Source organism: Haliotis cracherodii, unplaced genomic scaffold, assembly GCF_022045235.1.
Source record: "Haliotis cracherodii isolate W230 unplaced genomic scaffold, xgHalCrac1.p SCAF_6, whole genome shotgun sequence".
NCBI lineage: Eukaryota > Metazoa > Mollusca > Gastropoda > Lepetellida > Haliotidae > Haliotis > Haliotis cracherodii.
In genome coordinates, this window is record NW_027266319.1 from 32,821,112 (window position 1) to 32,845,244 (window position 24,133).

The 24,133-nt window shown below is 39.4% G+C and overlaps 2 protein-coding genes across 3 annotated transcripts in view; one reads left to right on the plus strand and one right to left on the minus strand.

The window, feature by feature from the left end:
- The first annotated feature begins 5,608 nt into the window (after positions 1–5,608).
- LOC139445204 (uncharacterized) lies at positions 5,609–12,429 on the plus strand. The gene is made up of 2 exons (XM_071226335.1): positions 5,609–6,290; positions 7,171–12,429. Exons 1-2 carry the CDS (start codon positions 5,895–5,897, stop codon positions 7,717–7,719), a joined length of 945 nt encoding a protein of 314 aa, XP_071082436.1. The 5' UTR covers positions 5,609–5,894; the 3' UTR covers positions 7,720–12,429.
- Positions 12,430–17,986: 5,557 nt separating this feature from the next.
- LOC139445395 (serine/threonine-protein kinase A-Raf-like) overlaps positions 17,987–24,133 on the minus strand; it is a 35,305-nt gene continuing 29,158 nt past the window's right edge. For both annotated transcript variants that reach the window (XM_071226536.1, XM_071226535.1), the window contains 4 exons: positions 22,780–22,910; positions 21,036–21,167; positions 19,545–19,679; positions 17,987–18,965 (listed from right to left, as the gene is read on the minus strand). In XM_071226536.1, the coding sequence (XP_071082637.1) occupies positions 18,789–18,965; positions 19,545–19,679; positions 21,036–21,167; positions 22,780–22,910 (575 nt within the window). In that variant the 3' untranslated portion in view covers positions 17,987–18,788. The remainder of the gene's footprint in view (positions 18,966–19,544; positions 19,680–21,035; positions 21,168–22,779; positions 22,911–24,133) is intronic.

The following is a 24,133-nucleotide window of genomic DNA, read 5'->3' on the forward strand; positions in this document are numbered from 1 at the left end:
CTTTTACGTTAAATCAAATTGAAAGTTGCGAAAATGGTCGGGTGCGTCACGCTCAAGGGACGCGCTCGATCGGCAGTCGTACATTGTAAATCGATTTATAGATCTAGCTCGATTATACGTCTGTAGGAGCTCTATGCATAACTTATATTGAATGCAAACCGAATTTGATGCGTGTGACTATCTTGTTTGGTTTAATAAAGTATTTGTAAATATCTCTCGTTCTCATGAATTTCTTCAGTTCTGCCTTGTAATTGCAAAATGAATGACGTCTCGCGATTTTTTATGAATGAAAAAAGTAGTCCCGGTGTGACAGAGGTCACGGTTATCCAATCAAAACGAATAAAACAAGGTCAACCTTGTACGACACACGTGTGACGTACGGATTTAGTATCTTACCACCTGTATCTTCACCACGTGGGTAATAAAGCACTCTACCCGCGCCCGCCTTAGACAGTTTGGTGGTTGCTGTGGCACGGACATAGCTGTTTGAATATCATAAGGGCATCGCTATTTTTCAGGGCATTACCATTTGCAGAAGCCCTTAATAACTGCCCGACGAAGGAGGGCAGTTGAAAAGACCGAGGGCTTCTGCAAATGATAATGCCCTAAAAAATAGCCTTACCGATATTATAACTAAAATGGATGGAATTTGTTATCAATTGATAAGAAACAACAATTTACTGCAATCAACACGAATGTCGCTGACCTACTTTCACAAATATGGAAACGTCATAGAACAAACCCGATGACGTCACTATTCAACTTTGACGTCACCTTTCCCTATCCCCACGCGTCACCTAACAACGGGCCTGATAATGGCCCGTCGTCAAGCAATATGGGGGCATTATCAAGTTACAGTGGCCCGCTCATTTCTGATAACACGCGGGCGGTTTAATGATAATTCTATCCATTTAAGCTATAAGTTTGGTATAAGCCTGCAGCATGAGAGATGGTTGACATCATCTTCCGTATTTCTTCCAACGCAATAACAGTCAAATATTAGACAAAGAAACTATTTCACCGAAAATTAATCATTTCTTGCTAGACTGTAACGAAAGAACGATGTTACCAAGGATAATTGGAAATTGGAACAGCGCCATGACGTCTGTGCATCATGACGTAACTCTCATATAACAAATAAGGCACACTTTCTTCTTCATTGTTCTTTGCGATTTATTCCGTAGCTATTTTATATATATGGTCAGTTAAGTCTCAGGCCATGCAGGCATTATATTGTGGACCAAACGCCCCAAACTCGCACAAGCTGAAAACGAGACAAAACTCATTTCCCACAGCGGTGACAAAGGTATACATTGATAACTGTTTATTCCACCTTTGATCTACTGAAATAAGTTTTCTCTCATATCGTTTTCCCATTAGCGCAACTAAACGCAAGAAACCAATTATTTCCCCCTAGAATTCAGATGGTTTATTAGTTTTTCCTAATGACTGCGTGTCTATCTGCCATAATTACTTGAGTGGACAAGGTTTTGGAGGCACAAGTAACAACCCATTTCAATACGGCTATTGGACAGGGTCATCCTGGTTGTCTTCAATGAAGGAACTCAATGATTTACCGCATTTCCTCGATTAAACGCCCGGGTCTATATATTTCTTTCATACATTCATTACCCCATGTGTTTAATCGAGGTCCGGCGTATAATTTCAATTTACGACTTATATGATTAGCTCAGACTCATCTTCGGTACCGTAGTTTGAAAGTTCATTAAAATGCTTCTGTTTAGCGGTTTAGTGATCGATCGTTATGCAAAGACAATAATGGGAAGAATCCCGTGCATGAAAACTATACCTGGCGTTTAATCGATGCTCGGCTTTTATACGAGTCCCGGCGTTTTTATGCAGGAAATACGGTATTAGAGTCACTGTATGGTGATTTGGTTTTGTTTGTGTTCCAGAGCGGCATTGGCAAGAGGCGACAACTAATGATGTCCACTCTGTGGTCATCAGCTCACTGGACGCTATTCACACACGGTAATTAATTACTCATGCATAGTGATTAGATGACAATAGATCGCATGATTATGCACCTGCGCAGATGGAATCCTCCCAAACCGCCCGGATGTATAGGGGCCTTCTCCAAGGAAGCTATTGTTATGCACGTTGATATTAACAGTTTTGATGTTAGAGTATTAGAGGTATGGATATTATGGACTCGGACTTTTGTTACATTGGAATTAACACAGACATTCAATCACACTCACATCCACTCATGCACTTTTTGCACTAAACCAAATGCATAGATATTAATAAAACAGTAAATAACAGTATAATTAGATATAAATTGCGTTACCATTAGTATAATAAAGGTAAGTATACACTAACAATGTGTTGAGCATTCTACCAAAAGGAGGTTTTTTTAGAGCCAAACCGCCTCAAAATGTCTCCTGTGGCCCTGAAATCCAACATTTTTAGACAGTTTTTATATCTTCCTTAATTAAACTTGGAGAAAACGAAGTTGAGCTTCCCATCGTTTCATCTTTTAATGATAACGATAGAAAGTTTAATTCTCGAAAACACGCCCGGACACAAGAAAGTCACAAAACACGGGCGGACACAAGAAAGTTGAATTGTCAGAAAACACTCGCGGATACACACGGGACATTATTCATGGTGTATAATCATCTTCCCGAGGCAAGGGAGTTAACTGACTATAAAAGTCCAGTTTCCACCTTTGCCGAGCTAGGCTGCAGTTATGGAGTAACATTTTGGCTGGACTAACGAGTCTATGCATAGTCCAATCAAAATCGCTTAATGAACAAGACATCCGGTTCCTGAACAAAATGGATTTCATGTGCCGATTTCTGTCGACTGCAGGATTTGCAAAGCATGTGTACCGCCGACTGGGCGTCGACAGATATTACGCAAATTACGCCGCCATTTTGATTGAAGCAAATGCAAGTGATATGAAAGATGGAATCTGATTGGTCATTAGGAGGAACATAGAAGGGACATAACTCGTAATAGCCACTGGTGGCGCAACGATCGAACCTGGAAATTCCGGCCTGGTTCGGCAAGGGTGTAAGCTGGACTTTTATAGTCAGTTAACGCCCTTGCCCCGGGAAGATGGTGTATAATGATGTCTGTCTCAGGGTTTCTCTAGATTTAAAATCCGAGGTCTCGTTGACTTTTAATAAATATATTGCAAGTCAATACAAGTTTAAGAGCACTTGCTAATGGCAATTTTATTACTTCTGTAATCAGACGGTCAGCCATGTAAGAATGACTGGGAAGATTTATGAACTTGTCTGTATTTCAATATTATTAAGGTATGAATTGGGAAGCAAACATAAAGTGTTTTCAAGCTAGAACAAGGCTACCGAATATTTAACCGCGCTAAATTGAATTGGAACCGAACTAAATGAAGCGCAGTTAAAGCCTTTAACAATTGTTTTTTAAGTATGCGGCATTTTACATTCTCTTCGATCATGTACGATGCATCAATATACGTTACGCACCCATATGAGGCTGAGACCGTGTCCACCGGTAGAGGAAGTATAAATGGTGTTATATGTAAATTCGTACCTAATGTAATATTTGGCACTTGTTTATGGAGTTAACTTCGCACTAACGTGCTCCTACCAAGCGGAATTGTATGATTAAGTCACTAATACAAAAGTGAATGAGTTTGGTTTAACGCCGCTTTGAATAGTATTCTAGAAATATCACGGCGTGTCAGCTTAGTGTGGGAGGAAAGCCCCAAGTGATGCAGGTCTCAGACGTTTACCACCTCGTTGAAACCCATGAGCACGGGTATGGTGCTGACAAACCTAGAAACATAATCGGGGCGAACCGGGATTCGAACCCACACTCATAGGTTTCATAGGCCCCGTATAACTGTCGTGATCACGAGTGGTTATTCATACTAATTTAGGAGGAAAGCCCAAAGTGATGCAGGTCTCAGATGTTTACCCCTTCGGTGAAACCCACGAGCTCGGGTATGGTGCTGACAATCAGAAACACTATCGGGGCGAACCGGGATTCGAACTCACGGCCATATGTTTCTGGCGTGCCCAGGGGGACGCAACTCTGCACCGTGAATTGATGCGCATAAGGCGACTGGGCAAACCATGTCCGCTAATAATACAAGCCGTAAACGAAGAATGAGTTGTGTATCACTCCGCTTTGAACTAGGAGTATTAGTAGAAGCCACCAGGATATACGGGTTGTCTTTCCTGAGCGGGCACGCCAGAAACCTATGATTGTGGGTTCGAATCCCGGTTCGACCCAATTATGTTTCTAGGTTTGTCAGCACCATACCCGTGCTCGTGGGTTTCACCGAAGTGGTAAACGTCTCAGACCTGCATCACTTCGGTCTTTCCTACCACATTAAGCTGACACGCCGTGATATAACTGTAATACTGTAAAACTGTAAAAGCGGCGTTAAACCCAACTCACTCACTCACTTTCCTGAGCGAATTATGTAATAACGTCACAAATACAAAGAAACTTCGCGAAAGTCAATCTTGACCATGTTTCACAAGTGATCTTAGCACTAAAACGATAAAAAGAAATGCCATGTTTTAACCTAGAATTACGACATTCAAACAGTTCAAACCTGGTTAGAATTGGTCTTAAGCAACCTATGCTTGTAAGTGGCGACAAACGGGATCGGGTGGTCAGGCTCCCTGACTTGGTTGATGCATGTTATCGTATCCCAATTTCGTAGATCAATGCTCATGATTGTCTGGTACAAGATTGATTATTTACAAACCGCAGTCATATAGCTGCAATATTGCTGATTGCGGTGGTAAACAACAAACAAACAAGCAAAACCTTTGAAACAAGTCGTTTCTTGGCTTTATAAAGAACATCACTAACTAACGAGGCTTTTCCTGGCGCTTCTTCATATCAGTTAATATCGCCGCTTACACGATGCTGGTGTGGGCGAGGCCGTCAATATGGTTTTCCCGAGGGTATGCAGGAGAAAGTAGCCTATGGCAATTTGGAGTGGGTGGGTAGAGATCTACGGCGATTAAAACAACAAATTTCACAGCAGGTTACACCAAGAATGGATTTCACACATTGTATTGACTGTATCCACATCGGGAATCGAACCTGGTTCTTCAGCGTGACGAGCGACACTCGACAATTACTTCATTTCGTGATATTTGCAATCACTTAAACTTAAATATATATAAGTCAATGGAAACTAAGTCAACGTATCGAAGAAACTTATAATGTGAACTTTATGTTCTTCATAGGAATATATTATATTTTAAATATACAAAGCGATATTAAAAACAAACTCATGAAATCACATTTTGATAGACTGATCTTAGCACAAATGACTTCAAAAGAAATAAAGTTTAAACTTTGTTTGTTAATATATTTTGTCATATATAATGTTTTGTAGTTGTAAAAACGTTTATTCTCCTATATTTCCTTTCACTTGTGAAACATGCTCAATATTATTAAGAGTCTTTTTTTGTTTATATGACGTCATCTTTGACATATTTGTTACTATTTATAGACTAGTCACACCTTGCAACTTTGCTTTACCTGCATTAATAGAGTTCACTGATTGGCTAGTTTTCCTAGGTAAACCAATCAGAAGCCGCGAGCAATAAACAATACTGCGTCATGTCGCCATTACACAGACGTGACTACACATATCAGGACAAACCGGAATCACAATTGTATCAAGCAAATACCTCAGCGTGTTATCTTAATCACTAATTGTATACCCTAGAACAATGTCGTTTGACAACAGGTAAAACCCAATCACAGGTAAACAGCAGCTATAGGCACATTGGAGTGAGTGAGAAGGCGGGGTGATCAAAAGTCGGAAATCCATCGATTGGAAGATACAGTGTTTATGTGTACACGTTGAATAGGTTTGTCAACAGAAATATATACTTTAAATAGTGAAGAAAATGTCTAAGAAGGAAAGGAAAAGGGTTCTGGCCGAAATTTGGGGAACACCAACCGCCCGTGACATTGACTTCTTTGATGAAGGAAACGAGATCGTTGTGACATCGTCACATCGGGAAATCGCAGCTTGGTGGATCGACATCTTCCAAGTTGTCTATCCCGACGTCACATGTTCCGAGAAAAGAGACATTATCAAGCTGAAACCGGTACATGGAGTCAGCTTAAAGTTGAACAAGGCAAATGGTATTTTGAAAGTCACCGGCAAGAACCACTGGAATTGGTTCATTGAGAACTTCAACAGTCTCCTTGAACATGGCAACGACAACGTGGAAATGTTAACTGAGGCGTCGGAGAGTTCCGTCACACGATTTCTCCAGCTCAATAAAGATGACGAAGAGGCAAGTACTGAGATTGTAATAACTGGTTTAAATGGGAATATATAATGGTTATGTCATATCAATGGGTTTATGTTAAATGATGGTTAGGTTAGAGCAGTTTGTTGTCTAATGTCGCTCTCAGCAATATTACAGCATTATAACTGAGGTATGTAAATTACATCTGGACTAGAACTGCGTTCCAGTACTTGTCATGAGCATCGATCTACGTATTTGGAATACGATTACATGCATCAACCAAGTCAGCGAGCCTGACCATCCAATCCCATTGGTTGCCTCTTCCGAAAAGCATGGTTTGCTGAAGACCGATCCATGGACATCTGGGTTAGATTGGGTCTTCAGCAACCCTTGATATTGTTTGTTATGTTTTGGGGTATACATGTATTCAGTCAGGATAGAATCGCACATGTCACTCTGACTGAAATACCCGTGAAGACCAGGGGTAGAACCCATGTTTGTCGTAAGAGGCGACTAAAGGGATCGGGTGACCAGACTCGCTGACTTGGTTGATGCATGTCATTTTATCCCAATTTCGTAGATCGATGCTCATGATGTCAATCTCTGGATTGTCTGATCTAGAGTCAATTATTTACAGACCACTGTCATAATAGCTGGAATATTGCTGAGTGTGGCGTTAAACAACAAACAAACACTTCCTGTTGGACATGTTGGATACATACACTGTTGCAGTTTACATGGCTAGACAGGAATGACTAATTATATTACAATATGTACCAGGTCCGATACAATGTTGCATTTCTTGTACCTTATGCAGGAGAAATGGTAGTTTATTACATGCCTTTTAATACAAGTTCTTTTTTTCATCACTCACTGTTGCAAGCAAAATTTGAAATAACTCAATTTTATACCAACTAATTTGCAGGTACAAGATTTGTTGGATATGATCCCCGAGGGTGGAGGAATTATGGGCCATGACTTCATCATGCGTGTATGGAAAAGTCTGATCGACGACTGGTGTGGGGTTGGAGCCTGTGTTTACGTGGTTACGCCGAAGATAGACTCCGAACGCCTTTTGCAAGTCATGTTATTGATGATACGCAACAAGGGAACAGGGTTCAAGGTCACCCTTGTTACCCCCACAAAGTCAGATGGGGAGAAGTTTTCCAATGTGATGGACAAAACCAAACGGAGAATGAAAGAAGTGAAGACGGGCCGAGGCACACGACTGCTCTCCGATGTCAAAATGGAGTGGGTTGAGAACAGTCTTGAAGTGCGACATGAGGATTTTTCCACAAACTTTATCGCAGCATATAAGGACAGTGAGGCTGAGGTCTTGACTACCACTGCACATTTCCATAAGAGTCATTTCCATTTTAACCAGAAAGACAATGTCTGCTACAACCGACTCCCAACGTCAGACCTGAAACGTAATTACCTATTTCCGCTGGGGATTGGGAATAACATATTTTGAAGTGTCAGCGACAGAAGCAGTGATACTGTGTTGTCCCAAGGATGTGAGTGATTGTCTCTGTGTCGAACTTACACTGCAAAGTGCCATATGGAACTATTCCTTGAGATGATGTGAAGATGGAGCAATACCTCATGGTCATGAAGTACTGACATTTATGCAACAGCAAATATACCTATTTGTGCATGTGATTGTTTTAACTTTAACAAATGTGTGAATAGGACAGATTTTGAGTGTGAGGAATCATTGACTCAAGTTTAGTTCTTTCGAAATATTCAACTTTTCATTTCAGAGGTGATTTTTTGCCCAATTGCAATATTGTGTTTTTTGCTTACTCGTCATGCTCATGATGCTGTTAGTGTTATATTGTTGGGATCCTTGATTTTTGTTATATACTACTCGGAAGAAGTTAAAGAATACCCAATTTTTCTTATGACTGTTGCAACACACAGCCTTCCAATTGTGGGTGTTCTTTAATTTGTTTAAAGTAGTATATATTTCCTCTCAACTTTTGGTATGGTTATTCTGAGTGTATAGCATGTCCTGTTTGGAACACAAATAGCATTTAATATTGCCGTGGAAGTGGCTGATTGTCTGCTTCATTTTACGTTATCCGAAATGAAAGCACACATATTGGTTTAGCTGCCCTGAAGATGTTGTGGCACTACCAACAGTATGAGACTGCTCAGTCTCAAGCTAACAATACAGAGTCTGAAGGAATCATGACTGACAAGGGATCAATAAGCTTTACTGTTGGTTGGTTTGTTTGTTGTTTAACACTGCACTCAGCACTATTCAAGCTGAATGAATGGGGGTCTGTAAATAATCAAGTCTAGACCAGACAATCCAGTGATTGACGTCATGAGCATCAATCTATGCAATTGGGACACGATGACATGCATCAACCACTTGACCACCCAATCCCGTAGGCGCCTCTTGCAACAAGTATAGTCACCTTTAATGACATAATGGGATATCCTCAGATTTGTCAGTGAGATTGACTATGACTTAATGGCAGCAATCTTTTCACTCTTATACAAATTAAAAACTTGTCTCCATCATATGAGAAACAGTTTATTCTTATTCTGCAGTAAATATGTTATGTCACCTCTTACAACAGCACACAGGTTTAAGCATGCTAAATCCAACATGGTTAGCATACTTGCTCTTAGGGATGTAACAGTGCCCCTTGTGTTGCAAAGGCAAGCATGCTTGTCGTAAAAGGCAACTAACGGGATCGGGTGGTCAGGCTCGCTGACTTGGTTGATGCATGTCATCGATCCCAATTGTGTGGATCGATGTTCATGATGTCGATCACTGATTGTCTGGTCCAGACACGATTGTTTACAGAACGCTGTCATAAAGCTGGAATATTGCAACAAACAAACCAAACTTGTTTTGCATGACTCAACATCCATCACCTGTTGTATTGCATCATGGGAATGTGGCACAGGTTTCACAGTCGTAAAACCTGGGGGTGTCATTGATTGGAATTTTTAGTATTGATTTATCCACTCAAAAGTATCACAATATATCTATATATTGCTTAGGAATAATATTAGTAATTCCGTCTATGTATAAATAAACATTACCTGCATTGACATTCAATTAATCGATTTAAAGTTAAAAACAAACTAGGCTGATCAATCATGTCAATTAGACATTTAAAGTTGAACTTTCTGCCTTCTCACTGTCTATCTTAACCACAGTAACCTTAAGGAATAATGACAGTAATGGCAGTAAATTCGTATCATTGACATAAAATATTACTGATAGTACAGTGATATCTTGATGAATAATCACATCCCCAAAAGGTGGCATAGTTCACTGAGTTGTGAAGGGGCAGTCGGGTAGCCTAGTGGTTAAAGCGTTCGCTCCTCATGCCGAAGACCCGGGTTCGATTCCCGACATGGGCACAATGTGTGAAGCCAATTTCTGGTGTCCCCCGGCGTGATATTGCTGGAATATTGCTAAAAGCACCGTAAAACCATACTCACTCACTCACTCACTCACTCACTGAGTTGTGTCCCTTAGGAATGCCAGAAACCTATTATCATGGGTTTGAATCCAGATTCGCCCGAATTATGTTTCTAGGTTTGTCAGAATCATACCCATGCTTGTGGGATTACCAAAGTTGTAAACATCTAAGACCCACATTACTTAGAGATTTCCTTCCACATGACACTCTGTAATATAACTAGGGGTGGTGGAGAGGCCTAGTGGTTAAAACGTTCGCTTGTCACACTGAAGCCCCGGGGTCGATTACTCTTCAGGTAGTGGAGTTACACATATTCAAGTACTCCAATAACGTATCCAGTGGCATTATCATCATCACCATGGTTACACATGTGAGAGTGCTTTTTACAACCATAAACAGAGATTGCATCATGGTTGTAGCGTTTTCCTTTGATCTCACCTCTAGACATGTCGATATGACCTTAGAAGGCGGAACCCTTCTGTGAACAGCATGTATACTTTTATCAGTTCAGCGTTCATTTGCTTTAAAATATGTGACATAGGACCTGTGAAACACAGCCACCAGCATGGTAACCAGTACCAGGATTAGGGCAGGGACAGGTAACTCCCGTACCCGGGTCGGGTGGGTGCTGAGTAGGACCCGCGTACCGACAGGACTACCCGGACCCGTGGTTTGTCACGTGATATACATTGCTTGATGACAAAAAATATCTAAAACTCTATGGTTACTCTATAAGTCACTAATAAATATCCCATTTCTTTCTGACAATGCACCCATTCCTTCTGACTTTTATATGTTTGAATAAAGATAAAACTTCATACATTAAACTCCAGTGTATGCATGAGTGGATCGTCCTACGCATGTATCTGAAAACTTTTTGACAGGGCTAAGGTCAAACCTTTCCAAATCGGACAGCTTGTACCTATCTCTAAATATCTACAGCGGGTATCGGGTAGGGTCGGGTAATAGGATGGTGGGTACCCGGGTAGTAAATATGGACCCTTCCCAGCCCTAACCAGGATACATGTTCCATTTGAATGGCGGGACCAGTGTAACCATGGTAACATGGAATGTTTTGAGAAGTGGTGATAGCAGAGGAGTTGCTTCTCTGAAAATATCCATTAGCTGTGTGCAGACATTCAATAAATTTGGCTGAATTTCTTTGCAACTAAAAATATTCCATGAATGTGTGTGATTAGGACATTTTGGGTGCCTAGGTGGGTACTGAATAAGACTTGGTTGGGAGGTATCATACAAATAGTATTCTAAGTTCCTTTGAGCTTTGTCATATTTTTTTTAGATTCATTTCAAGATCTTTCAATTTATTATATATGCTGGTACATATTTCCATTATCTATCTTGTCAAAAGTGGAGTTGTATAACAAGGCTTATTGGAGGCTCAACATGCTCAAGGGCTGTGAGAATTCACACTGGTGTCCATTGATTGTGATATGATTTGCTTTGAGGGGCTATAAATCTATGATTGTTTTTTTTGTATTGTGTTTATTACATATCATTAACAATGTACTGATCACAGGGTAACAATGTGACAGAATGGCCCAGAAATAAGTTAAATATTTATGTAGCAAATTTAATAGAATATTGTGATAATATTGCAGATGTATTTGTGTGATATTTATGTATAGCATTCAGGACTTTAGTTTTAAGTCAATGCAATAGTGTTAGGTGAGCCAATTATGAGAAAAAAATAAGTGATTTTAACATCTTTATAAGAAACAATTATCTTGTTTGTCAAAGGATGGATGACAATAATTATATTATCTTACAAGTTAAATGCTTGAATTTTATTGGTCAATAACATGTGTATAACTCGAAATAATACATACCCTGCCGTCATGGCAACATACATTTTCGTTATCTCTCCTAATAGAGAAATAGAGATAACGGGATCGGGTGGTCAGGCTTGCTGACTTGGTTGATGCATGGATTGATGCTCTTGATGTCAATCACTGGATTGTCTGGTCCAGACTCAATTATTTACAGATAGCTGGAATATTGCTGAGTGCGGCTTTAAACAACAAACGAATAATAGAGAAATGTTGTCACATAATGTCCAGTGTATAAACAATGGCTTTGAAGTATGTGTCTACTTGAGGTCACCTGCAGATGTGGCAAACGTTTCGCATTCCAATCAGCTTTTGTTTTCAAATTGTGGTATATGATAAACATGGGGGGGTTAAAAAAATGACTTTCTCATAGTAACCTTATGAGAGGTACAACTTTCAAGTGAGACCTGCTGAGAGGTTTTACATTTGAATTGTAAGACCTGCTTGGTGGTACTTGGTATCTTCAGACTTTTCCCTGGCTTACCATGGGCAGATCCAGATATGGGTCAGTACTTCCCCCACCCACCCACTCCTTTTGAAGACCAAATGTATGTTGTAATCAGTAAAATTATCTGAGAGAGGGTTTTGATAATTTGGACCCCTCCCTTTTATAAATGCTGGATCTGCCCATGCTCGAGGTTTTACATTTTCCAACAAAGCCTTGGAGTTGTTTTTTCTATAGCAGCTAAACAGTTGCGATTAATGCCTTCAGTTGAGGTTTTGAGTTTTGAGAATTGGTTTCAGATTACTGGTTCTATTAAGCTGTGATGTAACATTTAGTTTGACTTGTACATATGTGATTGATACTTATATTTCCGTTGTTAAATAAATTACATCAAACAATATCAACTGAGTCTTCCTGTGTGTTGATGTATGTCATGATGTTTCTTTGTTGCTTAACGCCACACTCAACAATATTCCAGCTGTATGACGGCAGTCCGTAAATAATCAAGTCTGTACCAGACAATCCAGTGATTGATATCATGAGCATCGATCCACGCAATTGGGATCGATGACATGCTTCAACCAAGTCAGCGAGTCTGACCACCTGATCCCGTTAGTTGCCTCTTACGATAAGCACAGTGTATACAAACCCTTGGACATGTCACTGAAGTACTGTGAAAACCACCCCTGTACATGTCACTTAAGTACTGTGAAAACCGCCCATGTACAGGCTATATATGCCACTGAAGTACTGTGTATACCACCCCTGTACATGTCACTAAAGTACTGTGAAAACCGCCCATGTACATGCTATATATGCCACTGAAGTACTGTGTATACCACCCCTGTACATGTCACTGAAGTACTGTGTATACCACCCCTGTACATGCTATATATGCCACTGAAGTACTGTGTATACCACCCCTGTACAGGCTATATATGCCACTGAAGTACTGTGTATACCACCCCTGTACATGTCACTGAAGTACTGTGTATACCACCCCTGTACATGCTATATATGCCACTGAAGTACTGTGTATACCACCCCTGTACAGGCTATATATGCCACTGAAGTACTGTGTATACCACCCCTGTACATGTCACTAAAGTACTGTGAAAACCGCCCATGTACATGCTATATATGCCACTGAAGTACTGTGTATACCACCCCTGTACATGTCACTGAAGTACTGTGTAAACCACCCCTGTATATGTCACTGAAGTACCGTGTATACTACCCCAATACGTGCCAGTAAAGTACTGTGTATACCACCCCTATACATGCCACTAAAGTACTGTGTATACCACCCCTATACATGCCACGAAAGTGTACATGTCACTGAAGTACTGTGTATACCACCAATGTACATGCAAAACATGTCACCATTATTGTGTGTATATAAGTGCATAAAAAACCTCGGACACCCTACCCCACCTCACTGTAATAATGAATAGTCACTTAACATTCAGGAAAAAATCTTTTCCAGTTAAAAGTTCATTCATAACTGTCGTGATTTGATTAAATTTATAAAGAGCTTGCTCATACGAGGCTGTGACCTCAAATGTAGATATATACCAAATTCAAGTTCAAAAGATGCATTTTGATTGATAGTTGCTGTCAAGTACATGTGCTGATACGTTAGTGAGGGATGGAGAAGCTATGGTGATGAAAAGGTCCAGGGTTAAATAATCACCAACAAAATAAATGCGAATACCATGTGGTTAATATACGACAAATCACTCATATTCAAGAGACATTAGATGAACGTTTGATGAACAAACAAACATACTGGCATGATGTGTGAATCGATGCTCATGTACGCATCACACATGACGTCATAGATCCATGACTCAAGATGCAACATTTGTTTTGTGCAGGATTAGCGTGTATAGTGTCGAAATCATGTGCAGCGTATCGTGATAAGAATAAAGGCACTGTGGTAACACTTGACTGATTGTTATGTTTTTAGGTTTGTCAGTAACTCGTACACATTGGAAACATCTGTTAACATACATACATTCTCTCTGTTTCTATGGTTCGTGTTTGCTTGAGGCGGTGAGTACATATCATAACATCCTGGATTATCCAGTGTATCCCATCTCCGTTGTGTTGGGATAAACACCCTTGACCCATTCACCACTATAGGACCAGGGAATTTATCATAATAGCATGGTGAAAAATACACTGACTAATCAAGGACTGTTTAGGCTACACAAACCTACAGTAGTTCTAGACCAGAGGCTGAAAATGTGAAAACTTCACAACTCCCCAAAACAAATAACAACACAAAGCAACCATATTTTTCATAATTTATTTATCATTTCAACAGAAATGTAAATTTCCAAAGAGTGAGAAGCCTCACTCCAGTCTGCAGTTGACACTACTCGAGAAGCAGGGCGTCATGCCAGGCATGACTTGCCCTGATTGAAAGAGCCGAGTGACGGAGGAAACACAGAAAGACTGAGATAGAGACAGAGACAGTAGATGCTGAGGAGGAATGAAGACCTGGAGGTGGTGTCAGGATGATTGACAGGAGGAGGAAGACAGGTTTCACTCAGGCATTACTAGGGCTGATACTGTCAGGTAGTCATCAAAATTATTTTAGCAAATGTTAACAAGTTAATTTGTATTTTTCTCTCTTGTAGTCACTCCTGGATATAATGAAGTCAGTTATTTACTGAGTGAGTTGGTTAAATGCCTTTTAAATGCTGCTTTTAACAGTATTTTCCAGTTATTTCACGGCATGTCAGCTCAATGTGGGAGGAAAGCCTGAATGGATGCATCTCGGACGTTTACCACTTTGATGAAACCCAAACCAGTGGTATTTTATGATAATGCTCAGAATCTCGTCTACACAGCAACCTTAATTCTATGACTATCATAACTCCCATACTAACTTAGACTTACGACGGCCGTAGTGCTAAGAGTGCACACTGATCCACTGATGAGGTATCTTCCCGAGGCAAGGGAGTTAACTGACACTAAAGTCAAGTTTCCACCCTTGTCGAACTTGGCTGGAATTATGTGGTTTAATCATAGATCAACCATTGGCTATTATGAGTAATGTCCCTTCAACTGTCCAATCAGATTCAACCTCTCATATGACATGCTTTGCTTCAAACAAAATGGCGGCACCCAGTCAGGTTGATCTGATCGATAATCAAGATCTTTCTTATAATAAAACAGGCCTTAATTCGCGAAGTGCATCAAATCACTTGAGCACCCTGATTAATATCATGAAAATATTTGGAAAATATCTGTCCACACCCAGTTGACTGTACATATGCTCTGCAAATTGTTCATAAACCAGATGTCAATGTCATTACATGATTTTGATTGGACTGTGCATAGACTCGTTAGTCCAGCCACAATGTAACTCCATAATTCCAGCCTTGTTTGGCAAAGGAGGAAACTGGACTTTTATAGTTAGTTTACTCCCTTGACTCAGGAAGATGTAATAATGTAGCACTTAGAGCATACTTAAGGATGTGGATCTGGGGCATTATAAATATGCATACTAAGATCACTTTGTGGATTGGGACCCAGGCAAACCAGCAAACTTTACATATAACAAACAATCTTGTAAGTCCATACAAACTCATTATATCCAGGAACTAACCAAAACACATGTACTGAGCTTTGTTACCACAGCAATCAATAATTAATAATGTGAGAGGGGAGAGTATATGAATTTAAGAAACTTATTCTCGTAACTAAATTATACTACTCAAAAGAAGTTAACACCAATTTTCTTTTCATATGACTATAGTTAATATGTTGTCATGACAGATTAACTTTAGTCATATGAGAAAATTGTGTGTTCTCTAACATTTTTGGCGTAGTATAGATCTAATTAGTGTGGAATAAGATTATTCACTAACAACCTTACACTTAAATTTCTCAAACTGACAATCGTCAAACTGACCCCACAATGTATGAGCCCTTCAGCCCTGTCCTGAGTAAACTGAAAGCACTTGACGCAGCACCGCCTCAACCCAGGATTTGAAACCCTCCACAATACACAGTAATAACCTAGATTCGTTACTGACAAGATATTTCTGGATGCTGACAGTTCTCATACCAAAATATCAGAGGAAAAAAAGAAATTCGAAAAAATTCTGCAAATTTATCCTGTACATAATTTTTATCTCTGATAAGCTGAAAACAGCATTTTTAGAATCAAATAATATTTAAAACTTTAGCAGGCATCCCCACCACTTACATACATGCTGACCCTTAATAATTAAGTAAAACCAATTGTATTTTGAAATTTGAGGTACTCATTGTCGATTTGATACCTGTTATTTTTATTGATTCAAAGCTGAGCATTTTAGCATAGTTATGATGGGTTTTTATGGATCAATATGTAGTATACCAATGTAATCATGTACACATTTTTGTGTAAAAAGACTTAAGTTAGAGGCCCAAAACAGACACTTGTTCAATTGGGTACCTCATTTTAACAATCAGAAGCAAGCATTCTTCAATGTCATGGTAGTACGTTTTTGCATCAGTTTCATTGAGAATTACCCTTATTCCATAGTAGTTCAACATCTTGTTTAACATCTCACTGAACCCCTCTAACAATCCTATCAAAGGGTGTGATGATGTAAATACCCTGAGTGTTTACTTCAACAGCTTTGGAAATGAGACAAACAAACCATACAAATGCATTCAAGTAAACAAAAAACAATAACTTACTATACTTTCTTTATAACCTCTCAGGCCAGGAATAATCTTTTACATAAAATAATTCAGAAATAGAACTCATCTAAAGAAGGGATAACAGTCTTATAATCCTTACAGAAACGTTACAGTTATACATAGTAAGTAGCGTATGTTTGAGTGAGTTGGACTTCACATTGTTTTTAACAGTATTCCAGTTATATACAGGGTGTCAGCTTAATGTGTAAGGAAAGCCTTAAGTGATGCGTATGTTTGAGGCTTTGGGTGCAAATCCTGGGCATAGGGCTATGTACAGAACAGAATACTTAGCAGTAGACAGAAAGTCATATGATAATTTGTTCATGAACAATAGTATTATAAGACACTGAATGTAATTTTGTACTTTCCAATATCTGATAAGGATGCCCTTCAATTGGCACATGATGGTTGTTTCAACACATGCACATAGCAGAATACAAACCAGGGGTTGAAGTTCTTGTTTTGTACAATATTTTCCATAGAATAGATCATTAACATTAATAGCATCTTCGTCATAACTTATAACCTAAGTGATGTACATTTGAGAAAGATGAATAATGTTTCTCTTCATAAGATACATGGAATGTCCTTAAAACTTGTAAAACGAGACCTCTTTTAAAGCTGTGTATTACAATTGGCTTTGTGAACTCAAATCACAAATTAAAATAATAAGGTCATTAGCATAAAATTGTCGAAAACATTCAGTAAAATGTATATACATTTGTTCATGTATTTCTGTGGGATGTAGAACTCTTGAATCCTTAACGTCCAGGTCTCAATGAGGTCTTTAGGCTGGGAGGAGTTCCCTCCCTTGAGACATTGGGTAGAACTGACTACAATAGGTGTTCCCTGTCCTGGAGGAAGGGAGGAAGGCAGACAGGCAGGCGTGCACTTGTTCACAGCTTTCTGTGACGGCAGAACATGTCATATAAGCCTGTCCAACAACTAGTTGTTTTCTGTGAAAGCTTGAGAAGTGTCTTTCTGGAGGCTTGTTGCATAAATACTAACCACCTACAACACAGACCATCCCACCTGCCCTGAGTCGAGCAGGCAGGCTGGCTGGCCCAATCAGGCTTCAACATCAACAATTACAACACTTGTAATAAATTAAGGCAAAAATTTCACACTGAAAAATTGTCTGTCCCCTCCCTGTTAGCTGGAACCCTGTGGGTGCTGTCAGGATTGACCCTGGAGCCCCACTCTTACATAAGTAACCCTCCCGAACCCTTACCCCTCCCAACCCCAACCCTTACCCTCCCGACCCTTACCCCATCCCACCCATCCCCACCCCACCCATTCAGTATGTGGAAAGTCACATATGTACATAAGGGAGAAGTATTTACATAATGTACACGTACAACCATAAATAATTTGGCAGAGCACAGATGGACTGTTGATCAGAAAGAAGACAGTCAGTTGTGGTGACCGTTGTCGTCATCGTAATCGCTTCCGAGTTGCTTCCACTTTGTCCATCACATGTCACTCTCCCGAGCAGATATCACATACTATCATACTCCGCACTCTCTGGTCGATGCCAACATCCATCAACAAATCCTCTTCCTTTCTTCGTCGTAGCAGACACCAGCAATATCCCTTCAGTTAGCACTTGAAAAGCATTTTGAACACATTATTCAAACTCAGGAGCCAATCACAAAGCAACATCATAAATATCGGCCAACAACAGTTCAATCGTGACGATTGACAACATATTTCATCTCACAGATTCATAGGTCTGCAATTGAATATAAATCTGAACCAGCCCCTAAGTCGGACTTAGCGCGACCTGGGTCGGCCTCTTTCTGATGGGACAGCAAGCACCTGGAATGAGGCTACTGCAGTAATGAGAAAGACATGGTAGATACAGTCCACCACCGTGCATGTGCGAGCGAGCAGGCCAGCAAGTGGGCGGCGGTCAGGCGGGCAGGGAGCCCGTCGACAGCGTACATGTGACTGTCGAGGTCTTGTCCTACTGCCACCAGGGGGCGCTGGAAGGAGGAGATCGTCTGACTGTACATGCCGCTGTCGCAGGTTATCAGGTCTGTTCAGGTGGCCACAAGGTGACTCAGGCCACCTACATCGCCACCGTCCACCACAGCACTCAGTAGTTTGGAAAAAATGAGAAATGTCCAAATTGACTATTAATAGGAGTCTTTGGTGATGCACACATATATTTAAATTCCATGTCAAAAGAGTCTGTTCTGTGGATGGCGGGCTCCGATTTACTTCTCTTGATCTTTGGTATAGACAAATATAAGTTCTCCAAAATGGCTAACACCTGCAACAGAAAAAATCATGATCACAGTTGTTGGAAAATATAAAAGTTCCTAAAAAATGCTTTTTCTCTTAATAAAATGATTGACATATTTCTTTCAAGTTGATGATCATAACAAATCATGCCGTTAAAATACTAAAATAACCAAATATGTTTTTCCATACATGGTACACTTTTTCTAGCAAACAAACTGACAAACAGTATCTGGAATATATACAGAAACTAGTCCAAGACTTTGTGATCATAGTGCAACAACAGTCTTAGCTCTATGTTTTGTATGTTTGTTTGTTGTTTAACGCCACATTCAGCAATATTCCAGCTGTAGGATGGCAGTCTGTAAATAATTGAGTGAACCAGACAATCAAGTGATTGACATCATGAACATCAGTCTATGCATTTGGGATACGATGACATGCCACCTGATTCTGTTATTCGCCTGTTAAGACAGCATGGGATGCTAAACCCTGGATCACTGCGATTTCCAAACATAAGTAAAGTCATACACACAACTTGAAAGGAAAGTGGGCTAGTTTGATTTAACCTATGGTGTTCATCCTGAGTATTGATTATAGGGAGTCTTACTTGAGGGAACAGGGGCCTTGTTTCCCTGTCATAACAAACACAATCAAGAACCAGACGCTTGTAGGTCTTGGGCGTATCTGTCCTTGCTCTTGTCATGTCTGGCCGTAGGTAGCCTTTTCCAACCATGAACAATATCTAGGGAAAAACAGGCTTACAATCACTTGTGTCAACATAGCATTCGGAATAAATAGCACATCAGCTGGATATACTGAACAAAACAAGTTAGGGATCATGAATATTTTGGGGGATCATTTTTGTAGTGAAGACTGAGCACACAATTTCATAAAAATATCCCCCAAAATACTCATCATGGCTAACCTTTTTTTGTTCAGTATATATACTAGTCAACTTTTGATAGGGATGATCAGATATGTCAATCTATTTAAATAAACACCTGGCACATTATGAGAATCGGTTTTATGTATCATGGAAAGATAAACATATCCCCATCAAAAGTGAAGTAGACTATGATGAGAGCAATTTAATGCCAAACGTGTAACCTTCAATTCTGGTTGAAAGATAAAGTCCTATTAAGACATACAACCCTTTTTTTTTATAGAGATGATCAGATACGTGAGATATAGTTAAACATACACAAGAGACAACAAACAAAGGCCAACTGATCCTCAATTCTGATGTCTATCTGCTACCTTCCCATCACTTGACTTTAACACGGAGTAAAGGTCAGGTGAGTTCAAGTCAAGTAGGGTAAGTGAATACAGCTTTACTCTGCTTTTAGCAACATTCCAGTAATATCACAGCTGGGGACACCAGAAACGGGCTTCGCACATTGTATCCATGTGGGAGATCGAACCCATGCCTTCAGCATAATGAGCAAACGCTTTAACCACTAGGCTACCCCACAACCCAAGGTCTGGTCAAGTTGGTTCTTGTCATTAAAAAACACCTTTCACTAGTAACTCAAGTTTAATGATGTAGATCGAGATCTCAGTTAATGATTACCCTGAATAAGCAGATGTCTCACTAATTACAACATTGACTAGAAGGATCTACCAGACCATGGAACACACACACTATTAAAATACATGTATTCAGACCAATCTGGAACACACTAACATCAATCAATGGATCAGTCAATATACAAATAACTACTACAAGTAATCAAATCATGTGCAAAGCAATCAAATCAGTTCTTTGTCCATGCTGAAATCATTGTTTATTGTTAACCACAATACCTGCCTTCTTCCACAAAACATGAAACTATTCCTAGAAAAATCATAGTAGGGAGAAAAATCCTAAAAAGCTTCTTATTTTTTAAAGTTATTTTTTATTTTTATATTTCAAAACATTATCATAATAAAACATTTTTTTTTTAAAGATAACAATACAAAATCATACATAAGTCAGCATGAAAATATCGGATCTTCCTTGCCTGTAGGCGGCAAGTTCACAGTTAACAAATCTTCGCTGTATAGCTTTCATTCAAAGTCCTCTGACTTCCATCTTCCATGGAATTAACAGTTAGCTCACCTGATCCTTGTTGTTGATGTTTGCGTAAGGCAACTCCTGTGTCATGAGCTCGAAGATGACAATACCGAAGGCATAAACATCGGACTGGAAGGTGTAGGGGTTGGATTCCCTCATCTGTATCACCTCAGGAGCCTGAACACAGCAAGGGAGACAACTCAAGATTGGATCAAAGATCACATATGAGGGCATAGGCTAATACTGACCAACATGACATCAGTTCTTGATAATAATGACCAACATGATTGGTTGGTTGGTTTGTTGTATAACGCCACACCCAGCAATATTCTAGCTATATGATGGTGGTCTGTAAATAATCAAGTCTGGACCAGACAATCCAGTGATTAATATCACGAGCATCGATCCACGCAATTGGGATCGATGACATGCATCAACCAAGGACCAAAATGAAATATCAGTTCTTGATAATACTGACCAACATGACATCGGTCTTTGATAACACAGACCAACATGAAATATCAGTTCTTGATAACACTGACCAACATGCCATATTGGTTCTTGATAATACTGACCAACATGCCATATTGGTTCTTGATAATACTGACCAACATGCCATATTGGTTCTTGATAATACTGACCAACATGACATATTGGTTCTTGATAATACTGACCAACATGACATATTGGTTCTTGATAATACTGACCAACATGGCATTTTGGTTCTTGATAATACTGACCAACATGACATACTGGTTCTTGATAATGCTGACCAACATGGCATTTTGGTTCTTGATAATACTGACCAACATGCCATATTGGTTCTTGATAATACTGACCAACATGCCATATTGGTTCTTGATAATACTGACCAACATGCCATATTGGTTCTTGATAATACTGACCAACATGCCATATTGGTTCTTGATAATACTGACCAACATGACATATTGGTTCTTGATAATACTGACCAACATGGCATTTTGGTTCTTGATAATACTGACCAACATGACATACTGGTTCTTGATAATACTGACCAACATGACATACTGGTTCTTGATAATACTGACCAACATGGCATTTTGGTTCTTGATAATACTGACCAACATGACATATTGGTTCTTGATAATACTGACCAACATGACATACTGGTTCTTGATAATACTGACCAACATGACATACTGGTTCTTGATAATACTGACCAACATGACATACTGGTTCTTGATAATACTGACCAACATGCCATATTGGTTCTTGATAATACTGACCAACATGACATATTGGTTCTTGATAATACTGACCAACATGACATACTGGTTCTTGATAATACTGACCAACATGACATATTGGTTCTTGATAATACTGACCAACATGACATACTGGTTCTTGATAACACTGACCAACACGGCATCAGTTCTGTATAGTATCAGCAAACATCATCATACTAGCCATCATGTTTTACAACCGATATCATGCAGAGAAGACCATGGTTGACAGATAATTCGAAAGATGGATGAGTATGGTTTTACGCCTCTTTTAGCAATATTCCAGCAATATCACGGTGGGAAATGACACCAGAAATGGGCTTCAAACATTGTACCCATGTCGGGAATCGAACTTGGGTCTTTGGCGCGACGAGCGAACGCTTTTACAACTAGGCCACCTGACCGCCCCTAATTCGAAAGAAACACTGTGGTGTTAAACAATAAGACTCACAGGAACAACCCAATGACTCTCTAATCTGCAGAAGATTTTATTGCTATCTAGTGCTGCTATGTTGTAGACTCACCATCCAGAGGATTGAGCCAGATGGTTGCTGGAACTGATGTGAACCACTCCATCGTGTTTTCACGGTGGCCAGTCCGAAGTCTCCAATCTTTACTGTCATGTTCTCTGTAAGCACTTCTGTCAAGAATATGTCTGAGGGTGGTTAAGGATTTTTTTCTCTCAAAAAATATAGTTTCACACACAACACTGTACAAGAGAAAAGATATCAGGAATTGCAAGCTATTTTACTCTGCATGTCAACATCTTTCTTATTCATGATAATATTTTGTTTGTTGTCTTCCGACAGTCAGCAATGTTGCAGCCATATTACAACATAATAATGATGATAATAAAACTGTAGCTCACCATGGACATAACCTTTCAAAGTATTTCTAGAATATTGACAGTGATACTAAAAGCTCTTGTGTCAAATAGGGGGAGGAACAAAAACTGCTGTATATGACCGTAGGTAAGTTGAATTTTGAGGACCAGAAAAAAAGATTCTGTAGAAAGAGGTCGGCTTATGTTGAAATTACCTTTTCATCAAACAATTTTACTGATAACAAAAAAACGTCTTCATATCGCTTCAGATGAACTAACAACACTATAACAAACTTTGTCAATGAAAATGTGAAATTTGTGATTAAACATAACTAGACATGATGATTTATTATTTCAAGTTAAAGTTAACACATACCCAATAACATAAAGGAAAAGAATTTTGATTCAATGACAGGAACAAATAGTATCTTAAACTACTATTTTACTACGAATGATGTTTTGATTTCATGTTATTTTAATTGCAGATTTTACTATATATCTTCAAAATAATGATAATGATAAGAAGGGTTATGCAGTAGTACTTTGGTGTAGTGTCAATACTTTTTACACATGGAACAATTTGACAAGTCACAGTTGAGGTTTCGCGCTATCTCGCTATTTTCCATCGCAAACAATATGCTGACATATGATAGTCAAACTACAACAAATACGACATTTAACAAGCCAAAGTATGGCAGATATGAGTTATGTATCTATTAACTGTCAACTAAGGTTTATTTCAAGGTGTCAATGGCGGTAATATGATGGTGGTTGCTGTGAGTTGGTGCTGTCACAGTATGGGGTAAAGTGTACCTTATGAAATGGGGTAAATAAACAGAAGGTGTAGTATTGGAGGGACACACGATTTCACTGAAATTAAGGTAAACATTATTGCATGATAGTTTGAATAAAATTAATAAAATAAATTACAAACATAAGTCCAGACATACAATGAACACTTTCTATTACCGATGGTGTAGGTTCTACTACACCAAATCAGTACCAGTTTGGAGAGTGCGGTTTTCGTAGGGAGCCTTCAGTGCAGATCGAGAGAT

Excerpts from the sequence above, each read along its gene's own strand:
- LOC139445204 (XM_071226335.1), top strand. The coding sequence starts at position 5,895 with ATGTCTAAGAAGGAAAGGAAAAGGGTTCTGGCCGAAATTTGGGGAACA. Across the intron at positions 6,291-7,170 it reads TCAATAAAGATGACGAAGAG|GTACAAGATTTGTTGGATAT; the intron begins GCAAGTACTGAG and ends ACTAATTTGCAG.